General features: G+C 51.3%; 2 protein-coding genes and 1 long non-coding RNA gene across 6 annotated transcripts; 1 reads left to right on the forward strand and 2 right to left on the reverse strand.

Annotated features, from left to right (window-relative positions):
• On the reverse strand, positions 1 to 14,780 carry KEAP1 (kelch like ECH associated protein 1). Of its 4 annotated transcripts, none has more exons than XM_078623110.1 (11): positions 14,625 to 14,780; positions 11,769 to 12,578; positions 9,209 to 9,310; positions 8,251 to 8,496; positions 7,462 to 7,668; positions 6,780 to 6,926; positions 5,533 to 5,867; positions 3,891 to 3,974; positions 2,948 to 3,069; positions 2,332 to 2,508; positions 1 to 1,291 (listed from the first exon to the last, which is right to left on the reverse strand). In XM_078623110.1, exons 2-11 carry the CDS (start codon positions 12,033 to 12,035, stop codon positions 1,140 to 1,142), a joined length of 1,839 nt encoding a protein of 612 aa, XP_078479236.1. In that variant the 5' UTR covers positions 12,036 to 12,578; positions 14,625 to 14,780; the 3' UTR covers positions 1 to 1,139. The 4 variants fall into 4 exon arrangements, with proteins under 4 accessions (XP_078479236.1, XP_078479226.1, XP_078479240.1 ...); XM_078623100.1 differs by having other exon boundaries at positions 14,555 to 14,743; XM_078623114.1 differs by lacking the exon at positions 14,625 to 14,780 and adding an exon at positions 14,335 to 14,464.
• On the forward strand, positions 14,451 to 19,215 carry LOC144740303 (uncharacterized). Its single transcript, XR_013589614.1, has 2 exons — positions 14,451 to 14,741; positions 16,009 to 19,215. It is a non-coding gene; the product is annotated as an uncharacterized LOC144740303 (long non-coding RNA).
• Positions 16,647 to 24,209, reverse strand: WDR83 (WD repeat domain 83). Its single transcript, XM_078623140.1, has 9 exons — positions 23,987 to 24,209; positions 22,278 to 22,398; positions 21,959 to 22,064; positions 21,619 to 21,667; positions 21,057 to 21,183; positions 20,632 to 20,699; positions 19,604 to 19,712; positions 18,609 to 18,723; positions 16,647 to 17,973 (listed from the first exon to the last, which is right to left on the reverse strand). The coding sequence occupies exons 1-9, from the start codon at positions 24,087 to 24,089 to the stop codon at positions 17,812 to 17,814; spliced, it is 960 nt and encodes a 319-aa protein (XP_078479266.1). The 5' UTR covers positions 24,090 to 24,209; the 3' UTR covers positions 16,647 to 17,811.
• Between the last annotated feature and the right edge of the window lie 1,129 nt (positions 24,210 to 25,338).

Genomic DNA, 25,338 nt, shown 5'->3' on the forward strand with positions numbered 1-25,338 from the left:
TTCACGTCCGACTTCTTTATTTAAAGCAGCAAATTATTTCATCATCATGAACATCATCACCGTCATTCACACATCATCAACATCACAAACATAACTATCATCAACATATTAACATCGACATCACAATTATAAATGTGACCATCATCACCACCAATATCAACATTATCATTACAATTAACAGATGTGACATTATCACCGACATCATCGTCATGACTCCATCTCAGAAGGGGAATTCAAAATGGCAACCATTATTCCTCGCCAGCGTCCAGAGGTCGTGACCGGTCATTGGGTCACTATCTCCCAAGAGGGTCACATTCAGTTCAGGTTCATCATCAGTCATTGTGTTCATCATCAGTCATTGGGTTCATCATCAGTCCCGGTGGAGTGATGGCTCTGTGGTTGTGACTGGTCACTAAGTTATGATTGGTTAAATGGTCACTGAGCCAAGAAAGTGTAAGGGGGGTGTTGTTACCACCCACTGGATCTACATCAGTTTAAAGGTGAAGGGGTCACAAGTGTTTGTGACCAACCACACTCATCAACACTCCCTCAGTATCTCTGTTTCCCCATCTCCATGTCTCTGCATCTCCACGTTTTCATATCTCCAAGTTTCCATGGCTCCGTGTCCATATGTCCTTGTCTCTCTGTCTCATTGTTTTCATTTTTCCACACCCACATCTGAATTCTTTCATATGCATGTGTCTCCATGTCCCCATGTGTTTCATGTTTTTGTGCCTCTGTGTTTCCACGTCTTCATGTCTCCCTTTCCCCATGTCTCCATATCCCCTTGCCTCTGTTTACTTGTGTCCCTGTTGTCCCATGTCCCCGTGTCTTAATGTCTCCGTGTCTCAGGACTCAAGACAGAAGACACAGGGCTCCATGGAAAAAGAGACACCAGTCTCAGTCTGCTTAAACACAGTGGTTGTGCCTGTGTCCTTGTGTCATTGTGTTTCTGTGTCTTCGTGCTTCCGTGTCCCAGTGTCCTCGAGTCTCAGTACTCGAGACAGGAGAAACAGGGCTCCCATTGTCATGGAAAGACAGGCCCCGGTCTGCTCAAACACCACGGTCGTTTCTGTATCTTCGTGTCCCCGTGTCGGTGTCTCCGTGCCTCTGGGTGCATGTCCCTGTGTCTTCACATCTCAGTACTCGAGACGGGCGAGACAGGGCTCCATGGTGACGGAGACACCGGCGCCGCTGCGCCCCGACGCCATGGGCGTCTCCTCAGTCCAGGTGTCCAACTCGGCGTTGTAACTCTCGACACTGGCAAGGAACGCCTGTCCGTCATAGCCGCCTTGGGGCACGGGTAAGACATGGGGGTGGGGGGACACGAGGACATGGGGGGTTAGGGGAATATGAGATACATGGGGAGATATGGGAGGGAGAAGGGGACAGAAGACAGAGCATGGAGTGGCACAGCAGACAGAGGCACATGGAGAGGTAGATACACAGGTACATGTGGGGGTACGTGGGGAAATAACGAGACGTGGGGAGACACAGAGCAACAGAAGCGCACAGGTAGACATGGGGGATACAGGTAAACATCGAGAGAGACAAGAATATGGGGACGGGGGAAATATGGAGCGACGGGAACAGAGAGAGAAATGGGAGTAACGGAGACAGGGGGAAGTGAGGAGACATGGAGAGACATAGCGGGACAGAGGCAGATATATGTACGCGTGTAGGAAGAAGATGGGGCCAGGGGGATATTTGGGGGGACATGGGGACAGATATGGGGGATATGGGAACAAAATAATACACGGGGGAGACAGAGGGACATAGGAACACAAGGACATGTATGTACACTGGCACATAAAGGAGCACAGTGGGATATGCAGACACGTGAAGACAATGGTAGACACACAGAGACGATTACATTTTTGTGAGCCCAAGACCGCAAGACCCTGTCACTCTCCAGTCCCTGGTCTGATCATGTCCCCCGTGTTCTCCCTTGTCTGTGTTTCCATGTAGCCTTGTCCTTGACTCACCTACTATATAGATTATTCTATGTTCCCATGTCCGTGTCTCACCCAGCATGCAGATTCTATCCCGAAGCATATCCTTATGTCCATGTGTGTCCCCGTGTGTCTCACCCCACACGCATTCTCACCTCGTGTCCCCAGGCTTCTCCGCATGTCCCTGTGCCTTCCCCCGTGTTCCTCATGACCTCGTGTTATCCCCCCCCCCCCCCCAGTGTTCCCAAGTGCCCCGGTGCCTCCCCTTATGTTGCCGTATCTCCACGTATGTCTCCCCCTGCATCCCCAAGTCTCCCCACGTGTCCCCTTATGCCCCCGTGTGTGTGTCCCGGCGTTGTCGTGTGTCTGCGTGTCTCACCCAGCACGTAAATCTTCCCCCCAAGGACAGTGACGCCCAGCGCGGATCTGCGATGTCTCATGTGAGACACGGGCGTCCATATGTCCGTCTCCGGGTCGTAGCGCTCTACGCTGTCCAGCTGCTCCACGCCGTCGTAGCCACCCAGCGCGTAGATGTATCGGTCCAGCGCAACCACTCCTAACAACCACAGCAACGCAACTATTACAACCACAACAACACTTCACGAACACCACCGCACTGTACAACTATAAGAATTACAACCACAAACTATCAATTAACGCAATCGTCAATAGCACAGTCGTCATAGCCGCCAAGTACGTACATGTGCCAGCCCATGTAGAAAGACCTTTAAATGGGCGGTACTTATCGATGTACACAGCTCTTTTGTCAATCCACTGAGTGGTGACAAATATCTGAACCGGTCCAAAGTCCCCCCCCTCAGTCGACTCAGCCTTAAATGAGTACCTGGTGCTGCCCACCCACCCACCCACCCCCTCATGTACCGTTTCGGCCTTCATAGTTGCTCGCTAACAGCATTTGCCCCAACAGTCTGTTAAAGGGAGTACGGGAGATCTGTGTGTTTTGTATAGGTATGTGAGTGCGTGTGCACGCGTACCTGCTCCACTGCGCACGGTTCCCATGGAGGCGACCGGAAGCCACGCATCGTTTTCAGGATGATAACACTCAACCGAGGAGAGTCGGTGCACCCCGTCAAACCCTCCTACAGCGTACAGCAACCTACAACCACCCGACAACCATCACTCCTCCTATAGTGTAGAGCAATCTACAACAACCACCCAACATCCATCACTATACAACACTGATAAACCTCCTACAGCATACAGCAACCAATACAACTACACAAGCACTCCACAACAACCATTGCTATACTACCACAATATCATTCAAAGCCACCTACATCATCCTACAACAACCACACAACCACCATCATTATATTACCACAACAAAACAACAATCAAAGCCTCCTAAAGTACAAAGCAACCTACAGCCACCACACAGCAGCCACCACTATACGAGTAGCCACACAACAATCATCACTACACGACACTCGAATCCTCCTGAAGCGTACAGCAACCTATAAAGCAATGGCATAACAGCCATACAAGACCATCACTGCATCACCACAACAGCACTTAAACCCTCTTGCAGCGTACAGCAACCTACACAACAACCACACAACAACAACAACTATCGCACTACCAGTATAACACAATAAACCACAACAACCTACATTTTGCAACCTAAACAACATCACACAGAATACGCAGAGCTCTCCTTGTTGTCCCATGTCTCCGTATCCCCAAGTCCCCAAAGCCACGTCGCTTGGCCTTCCAGTGTACTCCCATGTCTCCCGCTTTCTCTTATCTGCCCAGTGTGTCCGTGTCTTTTATCTCAGTGTCTTTGTATCCTCGTGTCTCAGAGTCTATGTGTCTCTCCTGCCTCCAGCACGTCCCCCGTGTAGATCTGTCTCCGTGTCTCCGAGTCCCTGTGTCTCTCTGCCTCTCAGTGTGTCCCGTGTCCCCGTGTCTCCACGTCACCTGTTCAGAACGGCCACGCCGACGCCGATACGGGCTGTGGACATGGGCTCCACCCGAGACCACTCATCTCTCTCAGGATCGTACCTGGGACACGGGGACATAGGGATGCACGGGTACACAGGGACACAAGGATACATACAGGGAAACAGAGGGAAACAGGACACTCAAAACACAGGGTAACATGAGACACAAGGACATACAAGGACACATGAGTGGACAGGCCAAAATGACACAAAGGGACATGGACACACAGGGAGATGGGACACAAAAACACACATGGGTGTACAGAGAGACACAGGAAAACAGAGACAGGGGACTCGGGGACATACAAAGAAATAGCGGGAGACACTGGAACACACAAAGAGACAAGCAAGGGAAACAGACACATACGGGGATACATGGGAGAGCATGGGGAAAAGAGACAGAGGGGGACACGGGGACAGAGAGAAACACCAATCATGCACAGGCCTGGTGTCCTCCACTTTCAGTTTCCACTTCTCACGCTCGACACGGATGTGGTTTAAACACCCATGTACCTGTGTTTCCCCCATAGCACCCATCTCCACTTTCATCTTCGTCTCTCCACAGTGCTTTAGTTTAGACACACGTCTTTTCCCGTCTACCCACGTATACCTGTTACCCGTTGTTTCCCCTACCTGCCCTCACTCTCAATGCTCACGTGGTGCAGACACCTGGGTGAGGTGTCCTTGCATCCTGCTGTGTCCCCCTGTATTTGTGTCCTATATGTTTCTCCCTATCCCCCCTGTCAATCTCATCTCCACCACTCGACATTGCCATGGTGGAGACACCCATGTCTCCCCTGTTTCCTTGTCCCCCGTTTTCCCCGCTACACCTCCCGCCCCTCGTCCCGACCGCTCCACACTGCCGTGGTGCGGGTAACGCACGTGTTCCCACGTCTCACCCATATCCCCGTGTCCTTATCTCACCTGTCCACGCTACTCTTAACTCACCTGTCCCTGTATCTTCCCATGTCTCTTTCTCGAATCCACCATGTCTCCCTATTTCTCTTCACCTGCAGCTGAGTCACTCCCTGATCCCGTGACTCCCAATGTCTCCCCCTCTAATCCCCCCCATGTCTCCCTATTTCTCTTCACCTGCAGCTGAGTCACCCCCTGATCCCGTGTCTCCCAGTGTCTCCCCCTCTAATCCCCCCCATGTCTCCCTATTTCTCTTCACCTGCAGCTGAGACACCCTCCGGTGTTGCTCCCGCATCTCGCCAAACCCCCACCCCTGAGCACCCCCCCCCCCACCAACCCATGTCCCCCCCACCAACCCATGTCCCCCCCCACCAACCCATGTCCCCCCACTAACCCATGTCCCCCCCCACCAACCCATGTCCCCCCCCACCAACCCATGTCCCCCCCACCAACCCATGTCCCCCCCCACCAACCCATGTCCCCCCCACCAACCCATGTCCCCCTCACCAACCCATGTCCCCCCCCCACCAACCCATGTCCCCCCCCACCAACCCATGTCCCCCCCCACCAACCCATGTCCCCCCCACCAACCCATGTCCCCCCCCACCAACCCATGTCCCCCCCACCAACCCATGTCCCCCCCACCAACCCATGTCCCCCCCCCCACCAACCCATGTCCTCCCCCACCAACCCATGTCCCCCACCTCTCGACGCTGCTGTGGTGCATGCACCCGTGAGAGCCCCCCACGGCGTAGATGAGCCCGTCGATGACGCCGAGGCCGACACGGTTGCGCGCCACGCTCATGGGCTGCCGGCGCGTCCACTGGTTGCTCATGGGGTTGAAGCAGTCGAGCGCCGACGAGTCGGTGTTGCCGTCGGGGGAGTTGTTGCGGCCGCCGGCGGCGTAGAGCAGGCCGTGCACCACGCAGCTCGCCAGCCCCGAGCGCGGCACCGGCAGGTCGGACAGGCGCAGCCACGACGTGCGGCCGGGGCACCACGCCTCCACGCTCGGCAGGGACTGGCGTAGGTACCCGCCCACCTGCGACCACGGGGGAAGGGGGAGCAAGGGGGCGTGGGTGGGGGAGGAGCAGCAGGAGGAGAAACGTGAGGATGAGGAACAGGAGAGGGGGAGCAGCTGGAAAAGCAGGGAAGGCATCATTGGGAGGAGCAGTGAAAGGAGCATGGTGGAGTGTGCATGTACATGTACACGTGGTGCATAGTTACCATGTATATAAGCTGGGGCACGCCGAGTGTGCTGTCTGTAGTGTCGTGTATAGATCAGTGTTGGGCAACCTGCAGCCCTTGGGCCACATGCGGCTCATGGAGGCCCTTGTGGTGGCCTGGTCTAAGTGTATTCAGGGATATGTGTGGTCATGATTAGTGCACAAGCACGATTTCAAGCTAGCGGCCTACTGCGGTGAAGGAGGGCCACTCATGTGGCCCACCGACTCGTCTAGATTGTCCATCACTGGTACGGATGGTGTATGTGAGTGTGTGTGTGAATCTGTGTTTAGTGTATGTGGAGTGTGTGCACTGTGTGTAAGAGATGGGGCACTGCGGGGGTGCAGTGTGTGTGGTGTAGTGTGTAGATGGTGTGTGCGTGTGTGTATAGTTTCTGTGTTTAGTGGGGAGTGGCAGTTCAGCGGTTGGCGCGCTGTGCCATGAACCCGGCGACCCGAGATCGAATCCCGCTCACGGCCAACACCAGTGACAATTATCTGAACCAGTCCTGGGCCTCCCCTAGGTTGACTCGGCCTCAAAAATTAGTAGCTGGTAAGATGTGTAAACATCGCCACTGGGAAGACAAAGGCGGCCGGGCGTGGTGCTGGCTACGCACCTCCTCGTTAGCCGTGCTGGCCTTTCATAGGTGTTCGTGAACAGCACTTGCCCCAACAGTCTGTTAAAGGCTATAGGTCTTTGTACGTGTTTAGTGTTCTTGGAGTGTGCTCACCGTGTATACGAGCTGGGGCACGGCAGGGGTGCGGCCCTTGGCTGCGCAGGCGCTGGGCTGGTGCAGCGTGAGCTCGTGGAAGACGCGTGCCAGGTAATCCTTGCAAGCAGAGTCTGACCTCAGCAGCTCACACTTCTGTAGCTGAGCCTGCGACACGGGGACACAATAAACAGGTAGGTGAAGGAGAGATGAGGGAATGTAACACTCAAATGTCCGCACAGATGGATTGATAATCCTACTTTTTGTACTGCCTTCTGCTAGCCACCTCACGGCTCCAATAAATCTCTGTATGATCTGCTAACTCTTGCCTCCAAAGCACTGGATCGTGGGCATCCACCCACCACTGCCGCAAACATCAGCATTCAGGAGACAAAGGCAGCTGGGCATGATGCTGGCCACATTACCCCCACAAGTGTCATGGCGATCTTCATAGGTGCTCGCTCACAGCCCTTGCCCGAATGCTCTGTGTGGGCTACATGGGGGATCTTTGTTTTTGTGTACCTGGACAAAGCCTGTCCATTTACACACGTCCTTATGTCCCTGCACGCGTCTGTGTGTATTTGCACATGTCTGTGTGTACTACTTATGTCCCCGCACGTGTCCGTGTGTACTTGCACGTGTCCGTGTGTACTTGCACGTGTCCGTGTGTACTGGCACGTGTCCGTGTGTGCCCCGCACGCACCTGCAGGAAGCTGGGTGTGAGAGAGTGGCAGCGCACGGCGTTGATCAGGGCGTGTATGTAGGGCCGACGGTTGGCGCAGTCGTAGCGAACCCACTCGAGGCACGCGTTGTAGACCTCCGACTCGCAGCGCACGTTCAGCTCGTCGCGGCTGATCAGCGTCAGCAGCTGGCAGTGGGACAGGTTGTAGAACTCCTCCTGTTTGCACACCTGAGACAGCAGGGACAGAGGGAGATGGCAAGGCCAGTTATGGAGGACTTCCATCTGGAACGCAAGGGACGCAGGGAGACGGTGACACAGAGACAAGCGGGAGACAGTGGGAGATAGGGAGTTGGTTTGACACAACTCCTCCCATTTACACACTTGAGACATGGCAAGACGAAAAAGACATAGGAGACATGTTATAAAACTCCTGTTAGAAAACCCGAGATGGGAAAAACAGAGACACAGTGAGAGACCGGTTCGAGAAGTCCTCCTACTAACAGATTGAAGCAGACAGACCATACGAGAGAGATGATACAAACAAAACACAAAAATACAGCCTCTTGAGTGAAATCGTGATGCCAATGTGTACCAGCCGTAGTGTATATGGTACAGTGTGCATACCGTCACATATAATCTGTTTGTGTCGGAGTATATTGTGTGAGACATCTCATCGAAGTCGCATTAGACGCAGTTGCACGCGCCTCTCTGGAACTCTGCATATTGTGTCCAGTTGTCGTGCACACTCTCTTTGTGCACAGTGCACACAGGATAGTGCGCACGGTGTAGTGTACATGTGCGAGTTGAGACCTCGCTGAAGTGCCGGTAGATGTAGTCGCGCGCGCCCCTCTGCAGCTCCGTGCAGCCGATGTGCTCGGCGAAGCTGGCGATGCCGATGGCATTGCTCGGGTCCAGCTGCTTGAGCAGGAAGTCACAGCAGGCGGTGACGACGGCGTCCATTTGGTACATGGCGGCGCCGCTCATCACGTGCAGCACACAACGTTCGCCCACGGAGACGCGCGCCGTGTACGCAAACTCCACCAGCCGCTCCATCACCTAGACACAGACGTATACACACATACATATACACACCCACATATACCAAAGACAAAGATCCCCCGTATAGCCTTAACAGGCTGTTGGGGCAAGTGCTGTTAGCAAACACCTATGAAGGCCAGAACGACCCAAGAGGAGGTGGGTGACCAAGTACTAATGATTACACACTGCACCAGGTACTCATTTGAGGCTGAATCGTCCTGGGAGAGGGCCAGGACTGGTTCAAATAATCACGACTGATGTGAGCCGTGGGCAGAAATTTAACTTGGGTTACCGGGTTTGTAGCGTAGTGCGCTATGCACTGCGCCATCGCTCTACCCACACATTCACGCACACAAACTGACACAGGCACTGCATACACACACCAAACATACACAATCATCATACGGTGTGAGAGTGTGAGTGATCAGACGGTAAGTTAGTGTATGCTTTAGTGGGTAGATAAGTGAGTGGGTAAATATGATTGAATGCGTCGGTGAATGGGAGAGTGGTTTACTGAGTTGGGTATGTGTGTAAGAGGATGAGTGGGTGATTAAGTGAGTTGGTTGTGAGGGCATAGGTGAGGGGGTGAGGGGGTGAGGGAGCAAGTGGATGAGTGAGTAGATGAGCGATTGAGATAATTTTTAAGAGGTTTAGTGGCTGAATGTGGGTGGGTGAGTAGTAATGAGTGATCGAGTGAATGTCTAAGTGGGCGAGTTGTTGAGTGAGTGACCTTGGGGTGGACGCCCTCTATGGTGACAACCTCCATGGCGCTCTCCTTCAGCCCAGCTGTGAACATGGCTCGAAACACGGGGCTACAGGAGGCCAGCACCACCTGGCATGGGGTACAGGGACACAGCGGCACGCTCGCTTACCAACACACTCACTATACAACACACTGTTCAGGGCGAGTGCTGTTAGCAAGCAGCTATAAAGGTCGACATTGGATACCGTGGATAGCAACATGCCCGTCCACCCCAATGTAGATGCTTAGACACCGAATCAAGTACTCATTTAAGGCAACGTATGAGAGGTCCAGGACCAGTTCAGATATACGAAACTCATGTTGGCCGTGAGTGGGAATCAAACTCAGGTTGCCGGGTTTGTAACGCGGTGCACCAACTACGATGCTTCCACTCTCTACTTATAAACTCACTTACTCCCTCACACACATGTTCACTTACTCATGCAATCACTCATGCACTCATTCATAAAGTTACTCGCATGCTTTCTCACTAATACAATTACACATTCACTCATACACTAATGTATTCATTTACAAACAAAACAAAGATCCCATGTATAGCCTTAACAGACTGTTGGGGCAAGTGCTGTTAGCGAGCACCTATGAAGGCCTGCACGGCACACGAGGGAGTGGGCAACCAACACCACGCCCGGCCGCCTTTGTCTCCCAAGTGGCAATGTTTGCACACTGCACCAGGCACTCATTTGAGGCTGAGTCGACATAGGGAAGGCCCAGGACCGGTTCAGATAATCGTCACTGGTGTTTACCGTGAGCAGGAAACGAAACCCAGGTCGCCGGGTTCGTAGCGCAGCACGCTAATCGCTACACCACCGCTCCCCACTATTTACATACCCCCTTACACACTCACTCAATCATCACAGTAATTGGCATTTGCCAGTAAATAGTTGTGACGTCATGATGGTGATTATGTCTGGCTAGGTGCACCTCTAATACATACGAAGTGTCGAAGTTTTTCTGCCAGGAGACCACGGGACAGGTCCATTTATGATGGGTTAACTGAGATGACGAGCAGATGCTCCACTTGTTCTCCCCACTATTCAAACTTGATATGCTTTAACTGTGTTACGCTCTGCTCGTTGTTGTGAGCATCGCTCCTCCACCCTCCTTCGTTGCTGGATGGCAATTTTCTCCAACTGCCCAGTAGCGACCTTCACGAACTGCCTCCACAGAGACAGTGGCTGGACAAGCGGGTTACACGACCCAGCCAACACAACTATGCCTGCTGGGAGCTCACTGATGGGACTATGTCCAGATCTCTCATGGTTTTGTCAGAGATGTTTCAAACCGGCTCAGGTATTCCTCTATAGGGGTCCACATTTTGTAAGCATAGAAAAATGAGGGCACGACTGTGGCCGAGAAGACCCAGAGCTTCATGTGGAGCGATAGGCCAGCGTTAAGCAGCCAATGAAAAGAGAATTCCGCTCGACTGTTTCAGAGTAGTACCTCTGCTGCTGAACCAGAACTGGCTATAAGTACACTGCCCAGGTACAGGAACTCCTCCATCTTCTCTATGAATACCACATCGATTATGGAGAGCTGAGGGGCTGGAGTGATTGATGAAACAAAGTACTGAGGCAGGTGCTTTGTTTTGGTGTGGCCGACTGTTAAATAGTGATGACGTCAGTGAATACACCAAGGTAAATAGCGAACTCCTGGCCATATAACTTTACTGAGGCCTGCCCACCCCCATACTGCCCCATACCACCTTTCTCCTCCCAATGTAACCCCATGCCTCCCAGAGTTTCCCTGTGTTGCCCCAATCTCCTTCTGTCTCTCACTGCCTCCATCCGGTATCTCGTCTGGTCCTCAAATCCTCCCCGTGTCTTCCTGTGCCTATCTTCACCTTCCCCTCTGCCCGTGTCTCCCCATGTTCCCTGTAACTCCCAGCACCTCCCCTTACCCTGTTTCTCCCATATTTCCTTTCACCTCTCCATGCCTCGCATCAATTATCTGTCTCTCTTAAATTCCCATATCTACATATTCTTTGTCTTCACCATGTGTGCCTCAATGTTCCTCTCTTCACAATGTCTTGTGTCTCCCCATGTCTCACGGCATCTAAATTTGTACTTCTTGTCTCCCGTCTCTTCCTGTTTTCCCGTATTCCCCGAACCACCCAGCGTCTCCCTGCACATACCGTGTTACTTGTGTCTTTCCTCTCCCGGTATTAGCATCTCCCCCTGTGTTCCTGTCTACTCATGCCTTTCAGTGTCTCTTATCCACCCCTCCATCTTCTGTCCACCCTCCTGTGTGTCACTGTGTCTCCACATCATACATTTCAACGTTCCTCTTGTCATGTCTTCCAACGTCTCCTCATGCCTCCCTGCATTTTTCCTTGTTCTTTTGTGTATGCCTTCTCTTGTCCCTGTCTCCCTGTGACACTAAATTTACATAATTCCCTGCTTTCTTGAGTCCCCGTATTATCCTTCATATTCTCGTGTCTACCCCTTGTTTCCTTTATCTTCCCTATGTGCCCCCCCTAATACTGTCTTCCCTCCCGCATGTCCGTGTCATCCCTCCGTGTCTTTACCTTGTGCGCCTCCACGTCCTTTTCGTCCCCACCGGCCCGCACGCGCAGCGTCACGTCACACAGCTGCCTGCGCAGTCGCAGATCGTTGAGCACGGTGAAAGCGGCGACGGCGTGGCCTTCAAGCGAGTAGTCAAGAACGCCGGCGCCCCGCATGGAGGGCAGCACCACCGCCCCGCAGCCCCATGGCTCTGAGCCACACTGATTCCCCGGGGACGCCGTGGGGAGATACGGGGGGCAAGGGGAGTCGCAGTCACGGTCCTCAGACATGGCCAGGGAGATACGGGCCGGGGGCGGCACGGTTGGAATACTGGTGGGGCACACGGATTAAGAGAGGTGCGAGGAGATACAGGAAGAAGGAAAGCACAGGAAGAAGAAGGGAGGCACAAGACACAGGACGGCGGAAGATAGGGGGATATGGAAGTCACAGGAGGAGAAAGGTGGCAGCGGGAGATACGGCGAAATGCGTGGAGACACAGGGGCAGATGTGGTCGATTGTGGTTTTGGCGGGCTGTTGGAGAATATATGTACCAGTGTGATTGATTTTGTTGTGTCGTTGTGAATCGGAGACACCAAAACAGGTGTGGTCACTATCGTTGATCACGGTTCAGGTTCCTCAGCTAAGGGTGCGTTTGAGGTTATGGTTATAGTTGTGGCTATGATTATGGTTGTCGGCCGCAGTTGTGCAGTGCCGTTGGAGGTGGCGTTTTCGGATCCACCACGTGCACCCATCACTCGGCAATTGGTGCTGTCTAGTGAGACAACTCCCAGGGCATCATCTGCAGGCCACAAAGGCTGACTCGGGATCGCAACCTGTGAGGGACGGTAGAATAAGACGAAATTAACTGCGTGGGACATTCACGGTTTGTAAGCACATATCAAGGCTCATAAGGACATGTGTGTGAGGAGTGGTGGTGGTGGGGTCACGACAAACGAATGCCAACCCACCTTTGCGTCACTCTCAGTGATGAGATACACAACCATACTATTATCACCACCACAACCATTACCATCATAAGTAGCATTATGTAAATTAGCATTATTAGTGGGGGGGGGGGGGGGGGGGTAATTAATACAACACGATAATTACAATCAAAACTCCCCCAACAACCACAAACTACACTAACCACAACCATGAGACCAACCCATACAACAACCACCACAACTCCCACGAGCAAAAACAACCGCGACTGTCCTGCAAAAACTACATCATGACTACAACCACCACCACATATACAACACCTTCCTCTGTACAACAACCACTACCGTACTGTACTTACAACTACGACGACTAAAACTACCACCAGCACTATGATACGGAGCCGACCAACAACCACAACAATCACCAACAACCACCAACACCACAATTACAGCAACTACGAATAACAACCTCAACAAAACACAATCACTGCCCTCGACCAAAGCCTCAATCAGTCTCAACAATCGCACAAACAGTCGCAACAACAGCAACAATCACAGTGTCAACCAGTCTCAACAATCACACAACCAACAACAATCACAGTGTCAACCAGTCTCAACAATCACACAACCAACCACAATCACAGTGTCAACCAGTCTCAATAATCGCACAACCAACAACAACATCAAACCCAACACCTTCAATTGTCGATAGCCACACAAACCAGTTTTGACTACATCAACAACCACATTGTCATCAAGGCCCCCCCAACAACCAAGACGTCAACCACAGTCAACACCCACAGTCTCAACAACCACAAAGTAGCAATAGTTACAGCAACTACAATGTCAACAAGGCCTCTACAACCACAGTCCAGAACAAGCACAGTCTCAACAGCTACAGCAACCACAATGTCACCAAGGTGTCTACAACCACGATCTCAAACATAGTCTACAAACACAGTCAACAACCAGTCAACACCCACAGTCTACAACAACCACAATGTCGCCAATGCCTCTCTACAACACCCACAGTCTACAACACCCAGTCTCAAAAACCACAGTCTCTACAGCCACAGTGTAAACAGCTACAGCAACCACAATGTTAACAAGGCCTCTACAACCACAATCCACAACAACCATAGTCTCAACAGCTACAGCAACCACAATATCAATACGGTCTCTACAACCAGTCAACAACTAGTCAACAACCACAATGTCAACAAGGCCTCGACAACCACAGTCAACAACCACAGTCTAAAACAGACACAGCAACTACAATGTCAACAAGGCCTCTACAACCACAGTCAACAACCACAGTCTACAACAGACACAACAACTACATTGTCAACAAGGTGTCTACAACACAGTCAACAACCACAGTCTACAACACAGTCAACAACCACAGTCTACAACAGACACAGCAACCACAATGTCAACAAGGCCTCGACAACCACAGTCAACAACCAGTCACCACCCACAATCTACAACAACCACAATGTCCCCAAGGCTTCTACAAGCACGTTCTCAGCCACAGTCAACAACCACATTGCCAACCACACAGTCAACACCCACAGCCTACAACCGCATTGCCAACCACAGCCTCGACATCAACAATCACAAACCAGCCTAGGGGCCGCCACGGCCTCACCTCGTCTCTCTCTCCTGTCGTCATCTCTCATCATCCCCTCATCTCTCCTCCCCTCCTCATCACCCTCACCTCGTCATCTATCATCCCCTCATCTCTCATCTCTCATCCCTCCTCGCCCTCCTCATCACCCTCACATCGTTTCCCGCTCTCTGCTGCTCCCTCCCCGCCCCCCCGTCTTCCTGCTCCGATTCCCCGCCTCGCGTCTCCACCTCCACCTCACCTCATCTCTCCTCGCGTCTCTCCCGCTTCACCTCTTCCTCTCCACACCGCTCGCGTCGTGAGCCCCTCACCTCGTCTCTCCTCGTCTCACTTCGTCTCTCCTCGTCCTCTCGGCCCCGCTTCTGGGCCGAGGAGAGCGGCACAGTCACCGTGAGTCAGCAGTCGCGGCCTCGGGCAGCGACTTCACAGTAAGAGTCCCTCCCCTCCCTGCCGCCCATAGACCAGATACGGGCAGAACCTTCACAATAAGAGTCCCCCCTGTCGCCCATAGACCAGACACGGGCAGAACCTTCACAGTAAGAGCCCCCCCCCCCCCCCTGTCGCCCATAGACCAGATACGGGCAGAACCTTCACAGTAAGATTCTAGATTTGAAGCTTTCGTGACTGCAAGGATTCATACTCTTAGTTCTTTCGGTAAAGTCACGTAGGTAAAAAATGAAATAAAAATAAAACAACAGTAAGAGTCCCCCCTGTCGCCCATAGACCAGACACGGGCAGAACCTTAACAATAAGAGCTCCCCCTGTCGCCCATAGACCAGACACGGGCAGAACCTTCACAGTAAGAGCCCCCCCCCCCCTGTCGCCCATAGACCAGATACGGGCAGAACCTTCACAGTAAGAGTCCCCCCTGTCGCCCATAGACCAGACACGGGCAGAACCTTCACAGTAAGAGTCCCCCCTGTCGCCCACAAACCAGACACGGGCAGAACCTTCACAGTAAGAGCCCCCCCCCCCCGTCGCCCACAGACCAGACACGGGCAGAACCTTCACAGTAAGAGCCCCCCCCTGTCGCCCATAGACCAGACACGGGCAAAACCTTCACAGTAAAAGTCCCCCCTGTCGCCCATAGACCAGACACGGGCAGAACCTTCACAGTAAAAGTCCCCACCCCCTGTCGCCCACAGCCTAGAATGTACCCACCCCATGTGTCGCCCACAAACCAGATACGGGCAGAGACTTCACAATAAGAACCCCAATGGATCGTACAAATTAGATACGGGTATAGACTGTATAATAAGAGTTCATGTTTTTCTTTTTCTTATAACTCATATAAGCGCATTCATAATAAGTGCTCCCCAGGGTTTTCCTATATCTTGGATACGAACAGAACTTTCATAATAAGAGTTCCCCTGTGAGTCCTTTGGCCAAGATAATGCGAGAGCCTTCACAATGAGCGTCACTGTGCCTCCTTTAGACCACGCAAACAAGGTCAGCGTTTTCATAATAAAGGCTCCCGTTTATTCGATCGACCGGACACGGACATAATCTTATTAAGTTTGCCCTGTAGCTCCTCCCTACAGATCAGATACGGTCGGTGAGCGAACCCGTGCCTGCTATAAACCACGCAGGCAAGGTCAGAGCTTTCATAATAAGCCATCATCACCCACCCCCGTATCTCCAATCGGACACGAACCGAATCTAAAGGCTGATCAGCCTTTCATGTATCTCATACAGACCAGACAGGGTCGGAGTCTTCACAAGAATGTCTGCAGCAAACAACGGGCAGCGCTTTCATCAAAGGAGTTCCCGGTGTCTCGTACACAGGCGAATCATTCTTCACGAGGACCCCGCATCTCCTTTGGACTAAGTTCAGAGCCGACACAAGACATGCCCCCCCCCCCACTGGCCAAATGGCTCAAGAGACACGAGTGCCAAGTCGAGACACCGCCGAGAGGCTGGGTTCGAATTGAGGCAACTGCCTGTGCTTGAACAGAGTTCTCAAGTGTAGCGAGATGGTCTCCAGTCGGTCAGACATGACTTTTAGGCGAAAACCCAAACGTTACATTTAATTTTACTCTTATAAATTAGGCTACATTTTAGCTGAGAATTTGATCTATTTTATAATCATGCTATTAACATGATTCGATAGTGGGGCAGAGGGAAAAGCACTGCCCCCTAGCGTTACACATTGGTGAGTTATAATGGATCTCAAGAGGTAGTTCTGTGATGTTTACTTCCACGAACGCTTCTGTAATATGAACATTCATAGCTGATTCTTTGTTCTCCTGACAACGCCCAGAGCACAGCGGGTAAGAAATTGGGGTAAAAGTACCCATTGTCATAACCCTCCCACACAACCGCCTGACCCCAAATGACATTAAAAACTTTTATTTCAAAACGCGTGGTGTTTGGTGTAACACAGTATAAACAAAGTATATTGTACATTGCTCAACGGCATCATGCAGGGATATTGTGGGCAGCAGATGACTGTGCAGCAAAATCCATTGGATTAATATGCTCCCTTAACCAGTGCGATGTATATCACACTGGTATGTTAAACTTATTTCGCACCCTACGTAGCCAACAGCGCATGAGATGCAATTAAACCCCCCTCTGCCCCATGACATGTAAGGCATGAGGAGGACCTCAACCAGCAATGGACTGACAAAGACGAATGTACATGTAAATAGTGTATAGTGTGGTGTAGTGCGTGGAGCGTGTGCCAGTGGAGAACAGGTTGTGCTTCTGCCAGCAAGCCTTCGATACTTCACATAACCTCAACGTGCACCTAGCCTGGCATAAGCGCTTCGTGGTAAACGGGGGCTGTTGCTGTTCAAGTGTGTTTTTAATGTTTTACAGTGAAGTATAATGTGTCGTGTAGGTTGTGCGTTGTGTGGTGTAATGTGTGTAGTGGTGCAGGCCTTCGTTCGGTTCAGATGTCACTGGCCACTGATGTTGGCCAAAGCCAGGAATCTAACTCAGGTTGCTAGGTCCAGAATATAGTTCGCAAACCACTGTACAAATGCTCCACCCGTTGACCAATTTTGTGAAGTATAATATATAGTGTAGGTTATAATTTGTCTGTTGTGTAGTACAGTGTATACGCTGTCTGGTGAGATGATATCTCCCTTGTCACGTATACAGGTCATGGGTTTAATCCTGACCTTGAAGCCCGGAAATTTGGAGATTGCATGTTCTCCCAGTGGATTCTTCTCAGGGTCCTCCGGTTTTCCCTCCACATTTAGAAACATACATTTCGAGTATTTGGCTGAAATAAATTTCCACATGATAAGCCACTACGTTGAGCTGCCATTTGTGGCCAGGTCACTTCTGAAAAAGAGCCATATAGCTCAGTGGGCCCTTCCTAGTAAAATAAAAAATTGTTTAGTTTACAGTTTAGTTCAGTATTTTGTGTAATATAGTGTGTGTTGTGTGTTGAGTGTGCTGCGTTGTGTAGTATAAGCTAATGTCGTTTCTGTGGTGTAATACGGTGTGGTATAAAGTGTAGTGTGTGGTCGAAGTTGTGATCAGTGGGCCCTATGTTTCCCCCTCTTTCTCCTCGGCTTTCTCCTCGTCGCTCTTCGTCATCCACACATCCACCGTCCCCTCAGACGCCGTGAGGAGGATGGGGCTGCTCGGGTGGAACGAGAGTGAGTGGACGACTGCACTGCCCACGACGAGAGTGAGAGCGAGTGAGGCCTGCAAACAAGTAGACACAGACACAAGAGAGACGTGGACAGAGATATATGGTGACATGGAGATATAAGAAAACATGGTGGTAATGGTGTAATGAGGTATTGATGCTTACCTTTCCTATACTTTGCACTCCTATCGTGTTTTTGTATTGTTCGTTGTTGTAACTTTATGACCCACCCCAACTGGACATGTGAAAAAGAGCTTTATAGCTCATCGTATTCCTCCAGTGTACATAACAATTCTGATTCTGAAGTGGGCACAGGGCAGTGCTCATCTCCGCCCATGAACCTGATCTGGCAGTGGAAATTCCACATTCCTATGGCATGCGCCAGTCTCAACATAGGATGCCCATTGTTGACTTCCCACAGTTATTGTGGTCGTGAGGTGGCAGGTAGGTAGTGAGAGGGGGAGGTGAGGTGTATTGAGGAGGTGGTAGGGGGGTGGTGACATGTGAGGTGGTGGTGAGATTGTGAGAAGTTATAGTGAGGGGATGCAAATGTGGTTCATGTAATAAGGGGGTATGTGGTGTGTCATGAGTTGGTGAAGAGGTGCCAAGGTGATGAGGAGATGTAGGGTTGTGGTGAGAATCTAAATGAGATATTTGCAGTGATGCGGAGGTGGTGATGAGGAGGAATCACCTGCACGAGGTCCCAGAAATAGACCTTCCCATCCTCGGAGCCGCTCACCACATGGGTGTCTCGCTCTGAGAGAGCGCAGTCGAGGCTATAGCGTCCACTCACGTGTCCTGTGTACCTAGAGACAGAGACACAGACACACGGAGTCACTGAGAAGGGCGGCAGCAGGGTAGAACAGCAGTAACACTCGTGCCTCACAGCAATAAGGTCCTGGGTTCGATTCCTGACTCGGATGCCGTTCTGTGAGGCGTTTGTATGTTCTCCCCCCGTTCTGCATAGTTTTCCTCCGGGTTCTCCTGTTTCCTCCCATAGTAAAAAAAACATACAATGTAGGTAGTATTGGATAAACATCCCAATGCTGAAAAATTACCTGCAAATTACTAATTTTATATTACACACAGCAACATCACCCCCAAATGTAATAACTTGGCAGGACCCTCCTAAAATAGTGTCGTGAGACTAAGTGAGGCTTTCCTGGGTAAAACACAAGCGAAGAGCCAGACACTGAGATGCTGAGGCACTGGGACAGAGACACGGCAGCAGCGAGACAAACACATAGAAACATCGACTCAACAAGAATGACACCGATACACAGATACTGAGACACTGAGACAGAGATTGAAACTCAGATACAGATGATAGAGGTTGGTCTTAATGTTGTTCATGATAAAGTTGGTGATGATGTCCCCACCCCGAGGAGCTCCGCATGTCATTCCAATGATGTTGATGATTATGTTGACGGTGATAGTATTTAAGGTGATGATGGTGATATTGATGATGGTTATGTTGATAAAGTGGTTTTATTGTTGATCGAAGTGATGTTGGTGATGCGGTTGATATTGATGTTGATGGTTATGTTACTAGTGTTCATGTTGATGGAGGCGATTTTGATGGTGATTATTTTGACGATGGTGTTGATGGTGATATCGATTTTTTTATATGGTGATGTGGATGGTGACGAGGATGTTGATGGGGTTGATGGTGTTTGATGTCTGTACTCTGAGAGGAGCTCCCCCGTGTCATTGTCCATGAGCCTCAATGTCGAGTCCAAGGCTGAGCTCAGGCAACACTGAGAGTCTCGCGTCATCGCCACGCACACCACAGGGCCTAGTCAACATGGAGACACACAAATACAACAAAGATAAAGATTCCCCACATAGTCTAAACAGACTGTTGGGGCAAGTACTTTTAGTGAGCACCTATGAAGGTCGGCACGGCACACAAGGGGGTGGATGGCCAGCACCATTCCCGGCCGCCTTTGTCTCCCTCGTGGCGATGTTTACACATCGCACCAGGTACACATTTGAGGCCGAGTCGACCTAGAGGAGGCCCAGGACCGGTTCAGATAATCGTCACTGGTGCTAGCCGTAACCGGGAATCGAACTCGGGTTGCCGCGTTTATAGCAGTGCACTAACCGCTACACTACCGCACACACACAAGAGTATCACGTCAACGACAATCTCACATAATGGGCACAAACATCACGGGGCCGACAACATGCATAGTCCTATGCAGACATTAACATATCCACTTGCACATACAAAAACTCATACATGAAGTTACTCGCATGCTTTCTCACTAACCCAATGACACATTCACTCATACACTAATATACTCATTAACAAACAAACAAAACATATCCCCTGTATAGCCTTTAACAGACTGTTGGAGCAAGTGCTGTTAGCAAGTATCTTTGAAGACCAGCAGTCCACAAGGAGGTATTTGTTTACACACTGCACTTGGTACTTATTTTATGCGGATTTGACCTGGGGGGTGCGCAGGACTATTTATTTATATTGCTCACCACTGACATTACCCATGGCAGGAAATTGAAACCAGGTCATCCTGTTAGTGACACAGAGCACGAATCACTATGTCAATGCTCCCCACACATACATACATACAGATGCACTCACAAAAAGCTTAATTTGAACCTATCTACGTTACTTTACCGAAAGACCCAAAAAATAATCTCTACAAAGACAGGGTTAGGTCTGGGGTTAGGTCTGGGGTCGGGTCACTCACTGCCCACAAAGTCTGTGTGAAGTTGACCCATGCGGAGGTCGTACCTCCTCACCCGGCCATCCACCGACCTACATACCATCACCAACAACACTATCAGCATCATTATTAACATCTGTTATCGTCATTATCATTACCATGAACAACATCATAGTGTGGTTGACCACAGTACAGTTGAGTGGTTGAATGTGCTTAAGTGATCAGGTGTGTGGCTGTGCATGGTTGACTGAGTGTGGTTGTGATTGAGTGAATTTAGCATGGTTGAGAGTCGATAAGCATAGTGGAGTGTGCGGTTGTGAAGTCATTGTTTAAAGTGGTTGACAATGGTTGGGAGTGGAGTGTGTTTGAGTGATTGAGTTTGGTTGGCAGTCGTGAAGCATGTGTCCCCCATGTTGTCTCGTGGTGTTCCCCGTGCGTGTGTTGTCCACCCCGTGATGATGTCCCCCTGGGTGACATCCAGCCCCGTGACTCCATCTGTGGCTTCGCTCAGCGTCTGTATGGGACGTTGTCCGCGTGTCCTCACATCCCAGCACCGCACAGACGTGTCCTCTGAGCCTGTGGCAGGGTACACGGGAACAGGGGTTACAGGGATGCAAGGTACGAGCAGTCACATTCCATCATCTCATGGATGTCTTCAGAGTCTGGAACACAGGGACACGTGGACATGGGAACATAGGTAGAAACACGGGCACACAATGAGTCACATGCTAAATGTGTCTTCCATGCAGTGCCGAGCTCCAGCTCCTATTGAATGGGAGGAGGGGTAGCAGTAGAGTCGTTGAGTAGGCCACCATAACAGTGATACACCACTAAGGAATGTAAACTTGGGTGGGCCAAAGGCACAAATGGTGGTACAGGGCCCACCTCAGCAAACAGAGTGCCGACATTGCTTCTGAGCCTGGGACACAGGGACATGTGAACGTATGGGCACGGGGACATACGTTGTTTGGGGACACACGTGATGACATTGGACATGAGACTGTGCCGTACCTGACAAAATGACTGTTGATTCCTCATTAAAACGGACACAGCTCACCTTCTGTGGGGACACAATCACACAGAAACAGAAGAGACAAGTCCCCCCGTGTGTTCAAATGACCCTTTTTACGTTCATACACATATCACCATGTCTCCAAATACCCGTCCTCCTGTGTGTACTCATGCCTCTACCATATCCCTGTGTAACCCCTTAGCTCCATGTGTCCCCATGTCTCTCCTCTTACCCCCATGGCCCCATATCCCCATGTGTCCAGATAGCTCCCCTTTGTAACCCTGGATGTTAGTGTCTCCATGTACTCTGTGTGTGACCATGTCCCTGTGTTTCCCGTACCCCCGCATGTCCTCGTAATTTCCTCAGCATATGTCCGCTGGCCACATCCCACAAGGCGACCGTCTTGTCCGACGAACACGAGGTCAGCTGCGAGTTATCACACGAGCTGAGACACAGGCGGACACAAGATACAGGGAGACACAGAAACAAGGAGATGATGTCAGCTGATATTTATCACATTAACTGAAGACACATGGGGACTTGGAGACGCAAGAGACAGCGGAGAGTATTGCACAAGCTGAGACACGTGCACATGGCAACACACATAGACAAGGGGACACATAGAAATGGGGGCACACGCGGATAGAAGTTGTCTCACCCAGCCGCGTCCAGCACCTCGTATCCGTGTCCGCTGTACGTGTGAAGGAGCCTCCCGGTCTCTGGGTTCCACAGCTTCAGGGATTTGTCACTGCCACACGTCAGACAGTAGTTCCCATCCACTGCATCGCACAGACACGGAGGACACGGACGCATAGCGTCGAAGCGTCGTTCATTATACAATCTGAGACACGAGCACGCTGACATACGGCAGACACGGACATAAAGACAACCATCAGCTGCCGTGATACACGGGGGCACAAAGATATACCCAGCTGTGAACACGACTAGTGCTGGCTGGGTGGGTGTACCTCGGTTCGCAGTAGACGCACTGTGCTACTGACCCGGCGTCCCCAGTTCGATTCCTGAACACGGCAAACATCGGCGGCGGGTGCTATCTGAAACGGCGCTGACCTCCCCTAGGTCTTGTCAGCCTTAAACGAATACTGTACACCAGCTCTGGGGGAAGACAAATGTGGCCGGACGTGGTGTTGGTCAACGCCATCCAGCTCTGACGTGTCCCTTACCGGCCACTCATAAGTGCTCGCTAACAGCACTTGCCTCAACAGTCTCGAGAAAGAAAAAAAGTGGGGGGTTTTCAAATGTTCTTGCTGTGGTTTTCACACCTGATGACGATTGCTTGTGTTGCAATCGAAACGTCGTGATAATTTTATTGTTTTATTTTTATTATTTCCCTTCTACGTGACTTTACCGAAAGAACCAATAATTTGAATCCCTGCAGTCACGAAAGCTTTAAATCAAAATTTAGTCTCTAGAAAGTTTGAAAAAAGTGGCGGGTTTTCAAATTTTCTTGCTGTGGTTTTCACACCTGATGATGATTGCTTGTATTGCCATCGAAACGTCGTGATAATTGTATCGTTTTATTTGTATTATTTCCCTTCTACGTGACTTTACCGAAAGAACCAAGAATATGAATCCCTGCAGTCACGAAAGCTTTAAATCGAAATTTGGTCTCTAGAAAGTTAAACACACGTGCAATGTGTTCTTCTCTTAGTGTGGGGAGCGGTCACGGCCCACACCAGCGATAGCGGTTATCTGAACCGGTCCCGGGCCTCCCCTAGGTCGACTCGGCCTCAAGTGTGTACCTGGCGCGGTGTGTAGTAAACATCGCCACGAGGGAGACAAAGGCGGTCGGGCGTGGTGTTGGCCACCCCACCCCCTCGTATGACGTCCCGGCCTTCACAGGTGCTCGCTAACAGCACTTGCCCCAACAATCTACACACGCGGGATCTTTGTCTTTGTCTTGTCTGAGCAACATGAATTAGCACATTCATATAGCCGGGACCACATACCATCGATAAACAAACATTTAGTACGTCCCGCAGTCACGCCGCCTATTTTGTTCACATCAGAGGACTGCCGAGTGTAAATAAAGTAAAGTATGTTCAACACTAGAAGTGCAGTTTTAGTGACTGCAGAGATCCATACTTGACCGAAATAACCAAAGAGTTTGTTTAACACGTAGGCTTTCGCGACCAATATCATCACATAATATAGTTTTTCGGTAAGGGTTTAAATCGCGTAAATAAAATAAAGTATAACGATCGCATGCGAACACGAGACGGTGGCCTCTTGATGAATAACGTCACGAAGGTTTTGCCGACCCCCTGGATTACCAGGCCGAAGCCTGGCGCCTATCCTAGCGGCCCGCGGGCTTGACGAGAGCCCCGGCCCCGCCGCCGCGGTTACCGTTGAAGCGCACGGCTCGCACGGCGCCCTGCCCGCACGCCAGGCTCCGCGCGCGGTGAGACGGCAACTCCGGGGGCCGCGGACGGGGCAGAGGGAACGCCATGGGCTGGGGTGGGCTGGGCTGGGGTGGGCTGGGCAGCAGCAGGAGAAGGAGGAGTGGGGGGGGAGACGTTAGCGGGGGTCCGAGGTGGTGGTTGGGGGTGGCTGGAAGAGCACGGGGGGAGGGAGGCAGTCTCGGGGCACGGAGGGTGCGGGGGGGGTGGGGGATTGTGGTGGTGGTGGGGGGGTGGTGAGATTGTGGTGGGAGGGGGGTGATGGTGGGGGTGGTGGTGTGATGGTGGGGGGGGATGGTGGTGGCGGGGGGGATGGTGGTGGCGGGGGGGAGATTGTGGTGGGGGGGGATTGTGGTGGGGGGAGGGAGGTTGTGGTGGGGGGGATTGTGGTGGGGGGGGGGGGATTGTGGTGGGGGGGGGGGGATTGTGGTGGGGGGGGGGGATTGTGGTGGGGGGGGGGGATTGTGGTGGGGGGGGGGGATTGTGGTGGGGGGGGGGGATTGTGGTGGGGGGAGGGTGATGGTGGGGGATTGTGGGGGGTAATAGTGGGGGGTGGAGGTGGGTGGTTATGGGGGTGGGGAGTGCAGCGCCACATGAAATACGCACTACAATGACAATATTTTAAAGCGATTTGAAGCATGTTTTATTTTTGGGGGGGGGGGCAGTGCTTTGTAACGTCATAGTTGAGGGTGGTAGTCTGACTTTTTGTGACGCCGTATGACGAAGGGGGGGGGGTCAAAAATCGCCCAAAATCGCGTGACGTCATTTATGGACGGCCCCTTATTGGTCACCCTGTGCCCTTATAAATCTCAACCTTCATCCTACAAAGTCTCATCACAAGGAAAGAAAACTCAATTTCCCCTGTACAAGAACACGGGTAAACTGTGTGGTTGACACGCAATTTATCCTGTAATCATATTCGCCCCAGTATGTAAAGTGAAGCCACAACTGCCTGGGGGAGGGAGTTTTGCAATTACTTTGTCCCGCAAAAATTGGGCGGAGGAAAAACATTCGCAGGCACGACTGCCCTTAAAACCTCATCCCTAACTCCGAACTCTTTACCACCCAATCCGTAACCCCTGACTACACGAAAACTATAAATAATTCACGTCTCATCAGATTTAATCAGCTTATGGTAAACGCAACATGCCAAGCAAGTTCTTTCATTAGATTTAAAATCTGCCATATTTACTGCTTACAAGTCGGCTTCTTCCCCGAATTATCTCCATTAAAAAACCAACCACACTGGTTGAAGAGAAGCGATGGAGTGGCCGATTGATGGTGCAACGTGAAAATCAG

The sequence above is a fragment of the Lampetra planeri genome, chromosome 3, assembly GCF_965212315.1.
Source record: "Lampetra planeri chromosome 3, kcLamPlan1.2.h2, whole genome shotgun sequence".
Classification (NCBI taxonomy): Eukaryota; Metazoa; Chordata; class Hyperoartia; order Petromyzontiformes; family Petromyzontidae; genus Lampetra; species Lampetra planeri.

Coding starts and splice junctions, on each gene's coding strand:
- KEAP1 (XM_078623110.1), bottom strand. CDS start 12,035: ATGTCTGAGGACCGTGACTGCGACTCCCCTTGCCCCCCGTATCTCCCC. Junction 9,311..11,768: donor AGGACGTGGAGGCGCACAAG/GTAAAGACACGG, acceptor ACCCCATGCCAG/GTGGTGCTGGCCTCCTGTAG. Junction 3,975..5,532: donor CACCACAGCAGCGTCGAGAG/GTGGGGGACATG, acceptor CCCGTGTCCCAG/GTACGATCCTGAGAGAGATG.
- WDR83 (XM_078623140.1), bottom strand. CDS start 24,089: ATGGCGTTCCCTCTGCCCCGTCCGCGGCCCCCGGAGTTGCCGTCTCAC. Junction 21,668..21,958: donor AATTACGAGGACATGCGGGG/GTACGGGAAACA, acceptor GTGTCCCCACAG/AAGGTGAGCTGTGTCCGTTT. Junction 18,724..19,603: donor ACGGGGGAGCTCCTCTCAGA/GTACAGACATCA, acceptor CTCTGTCTCTAG/GTACACAGGACACGTGAGTG.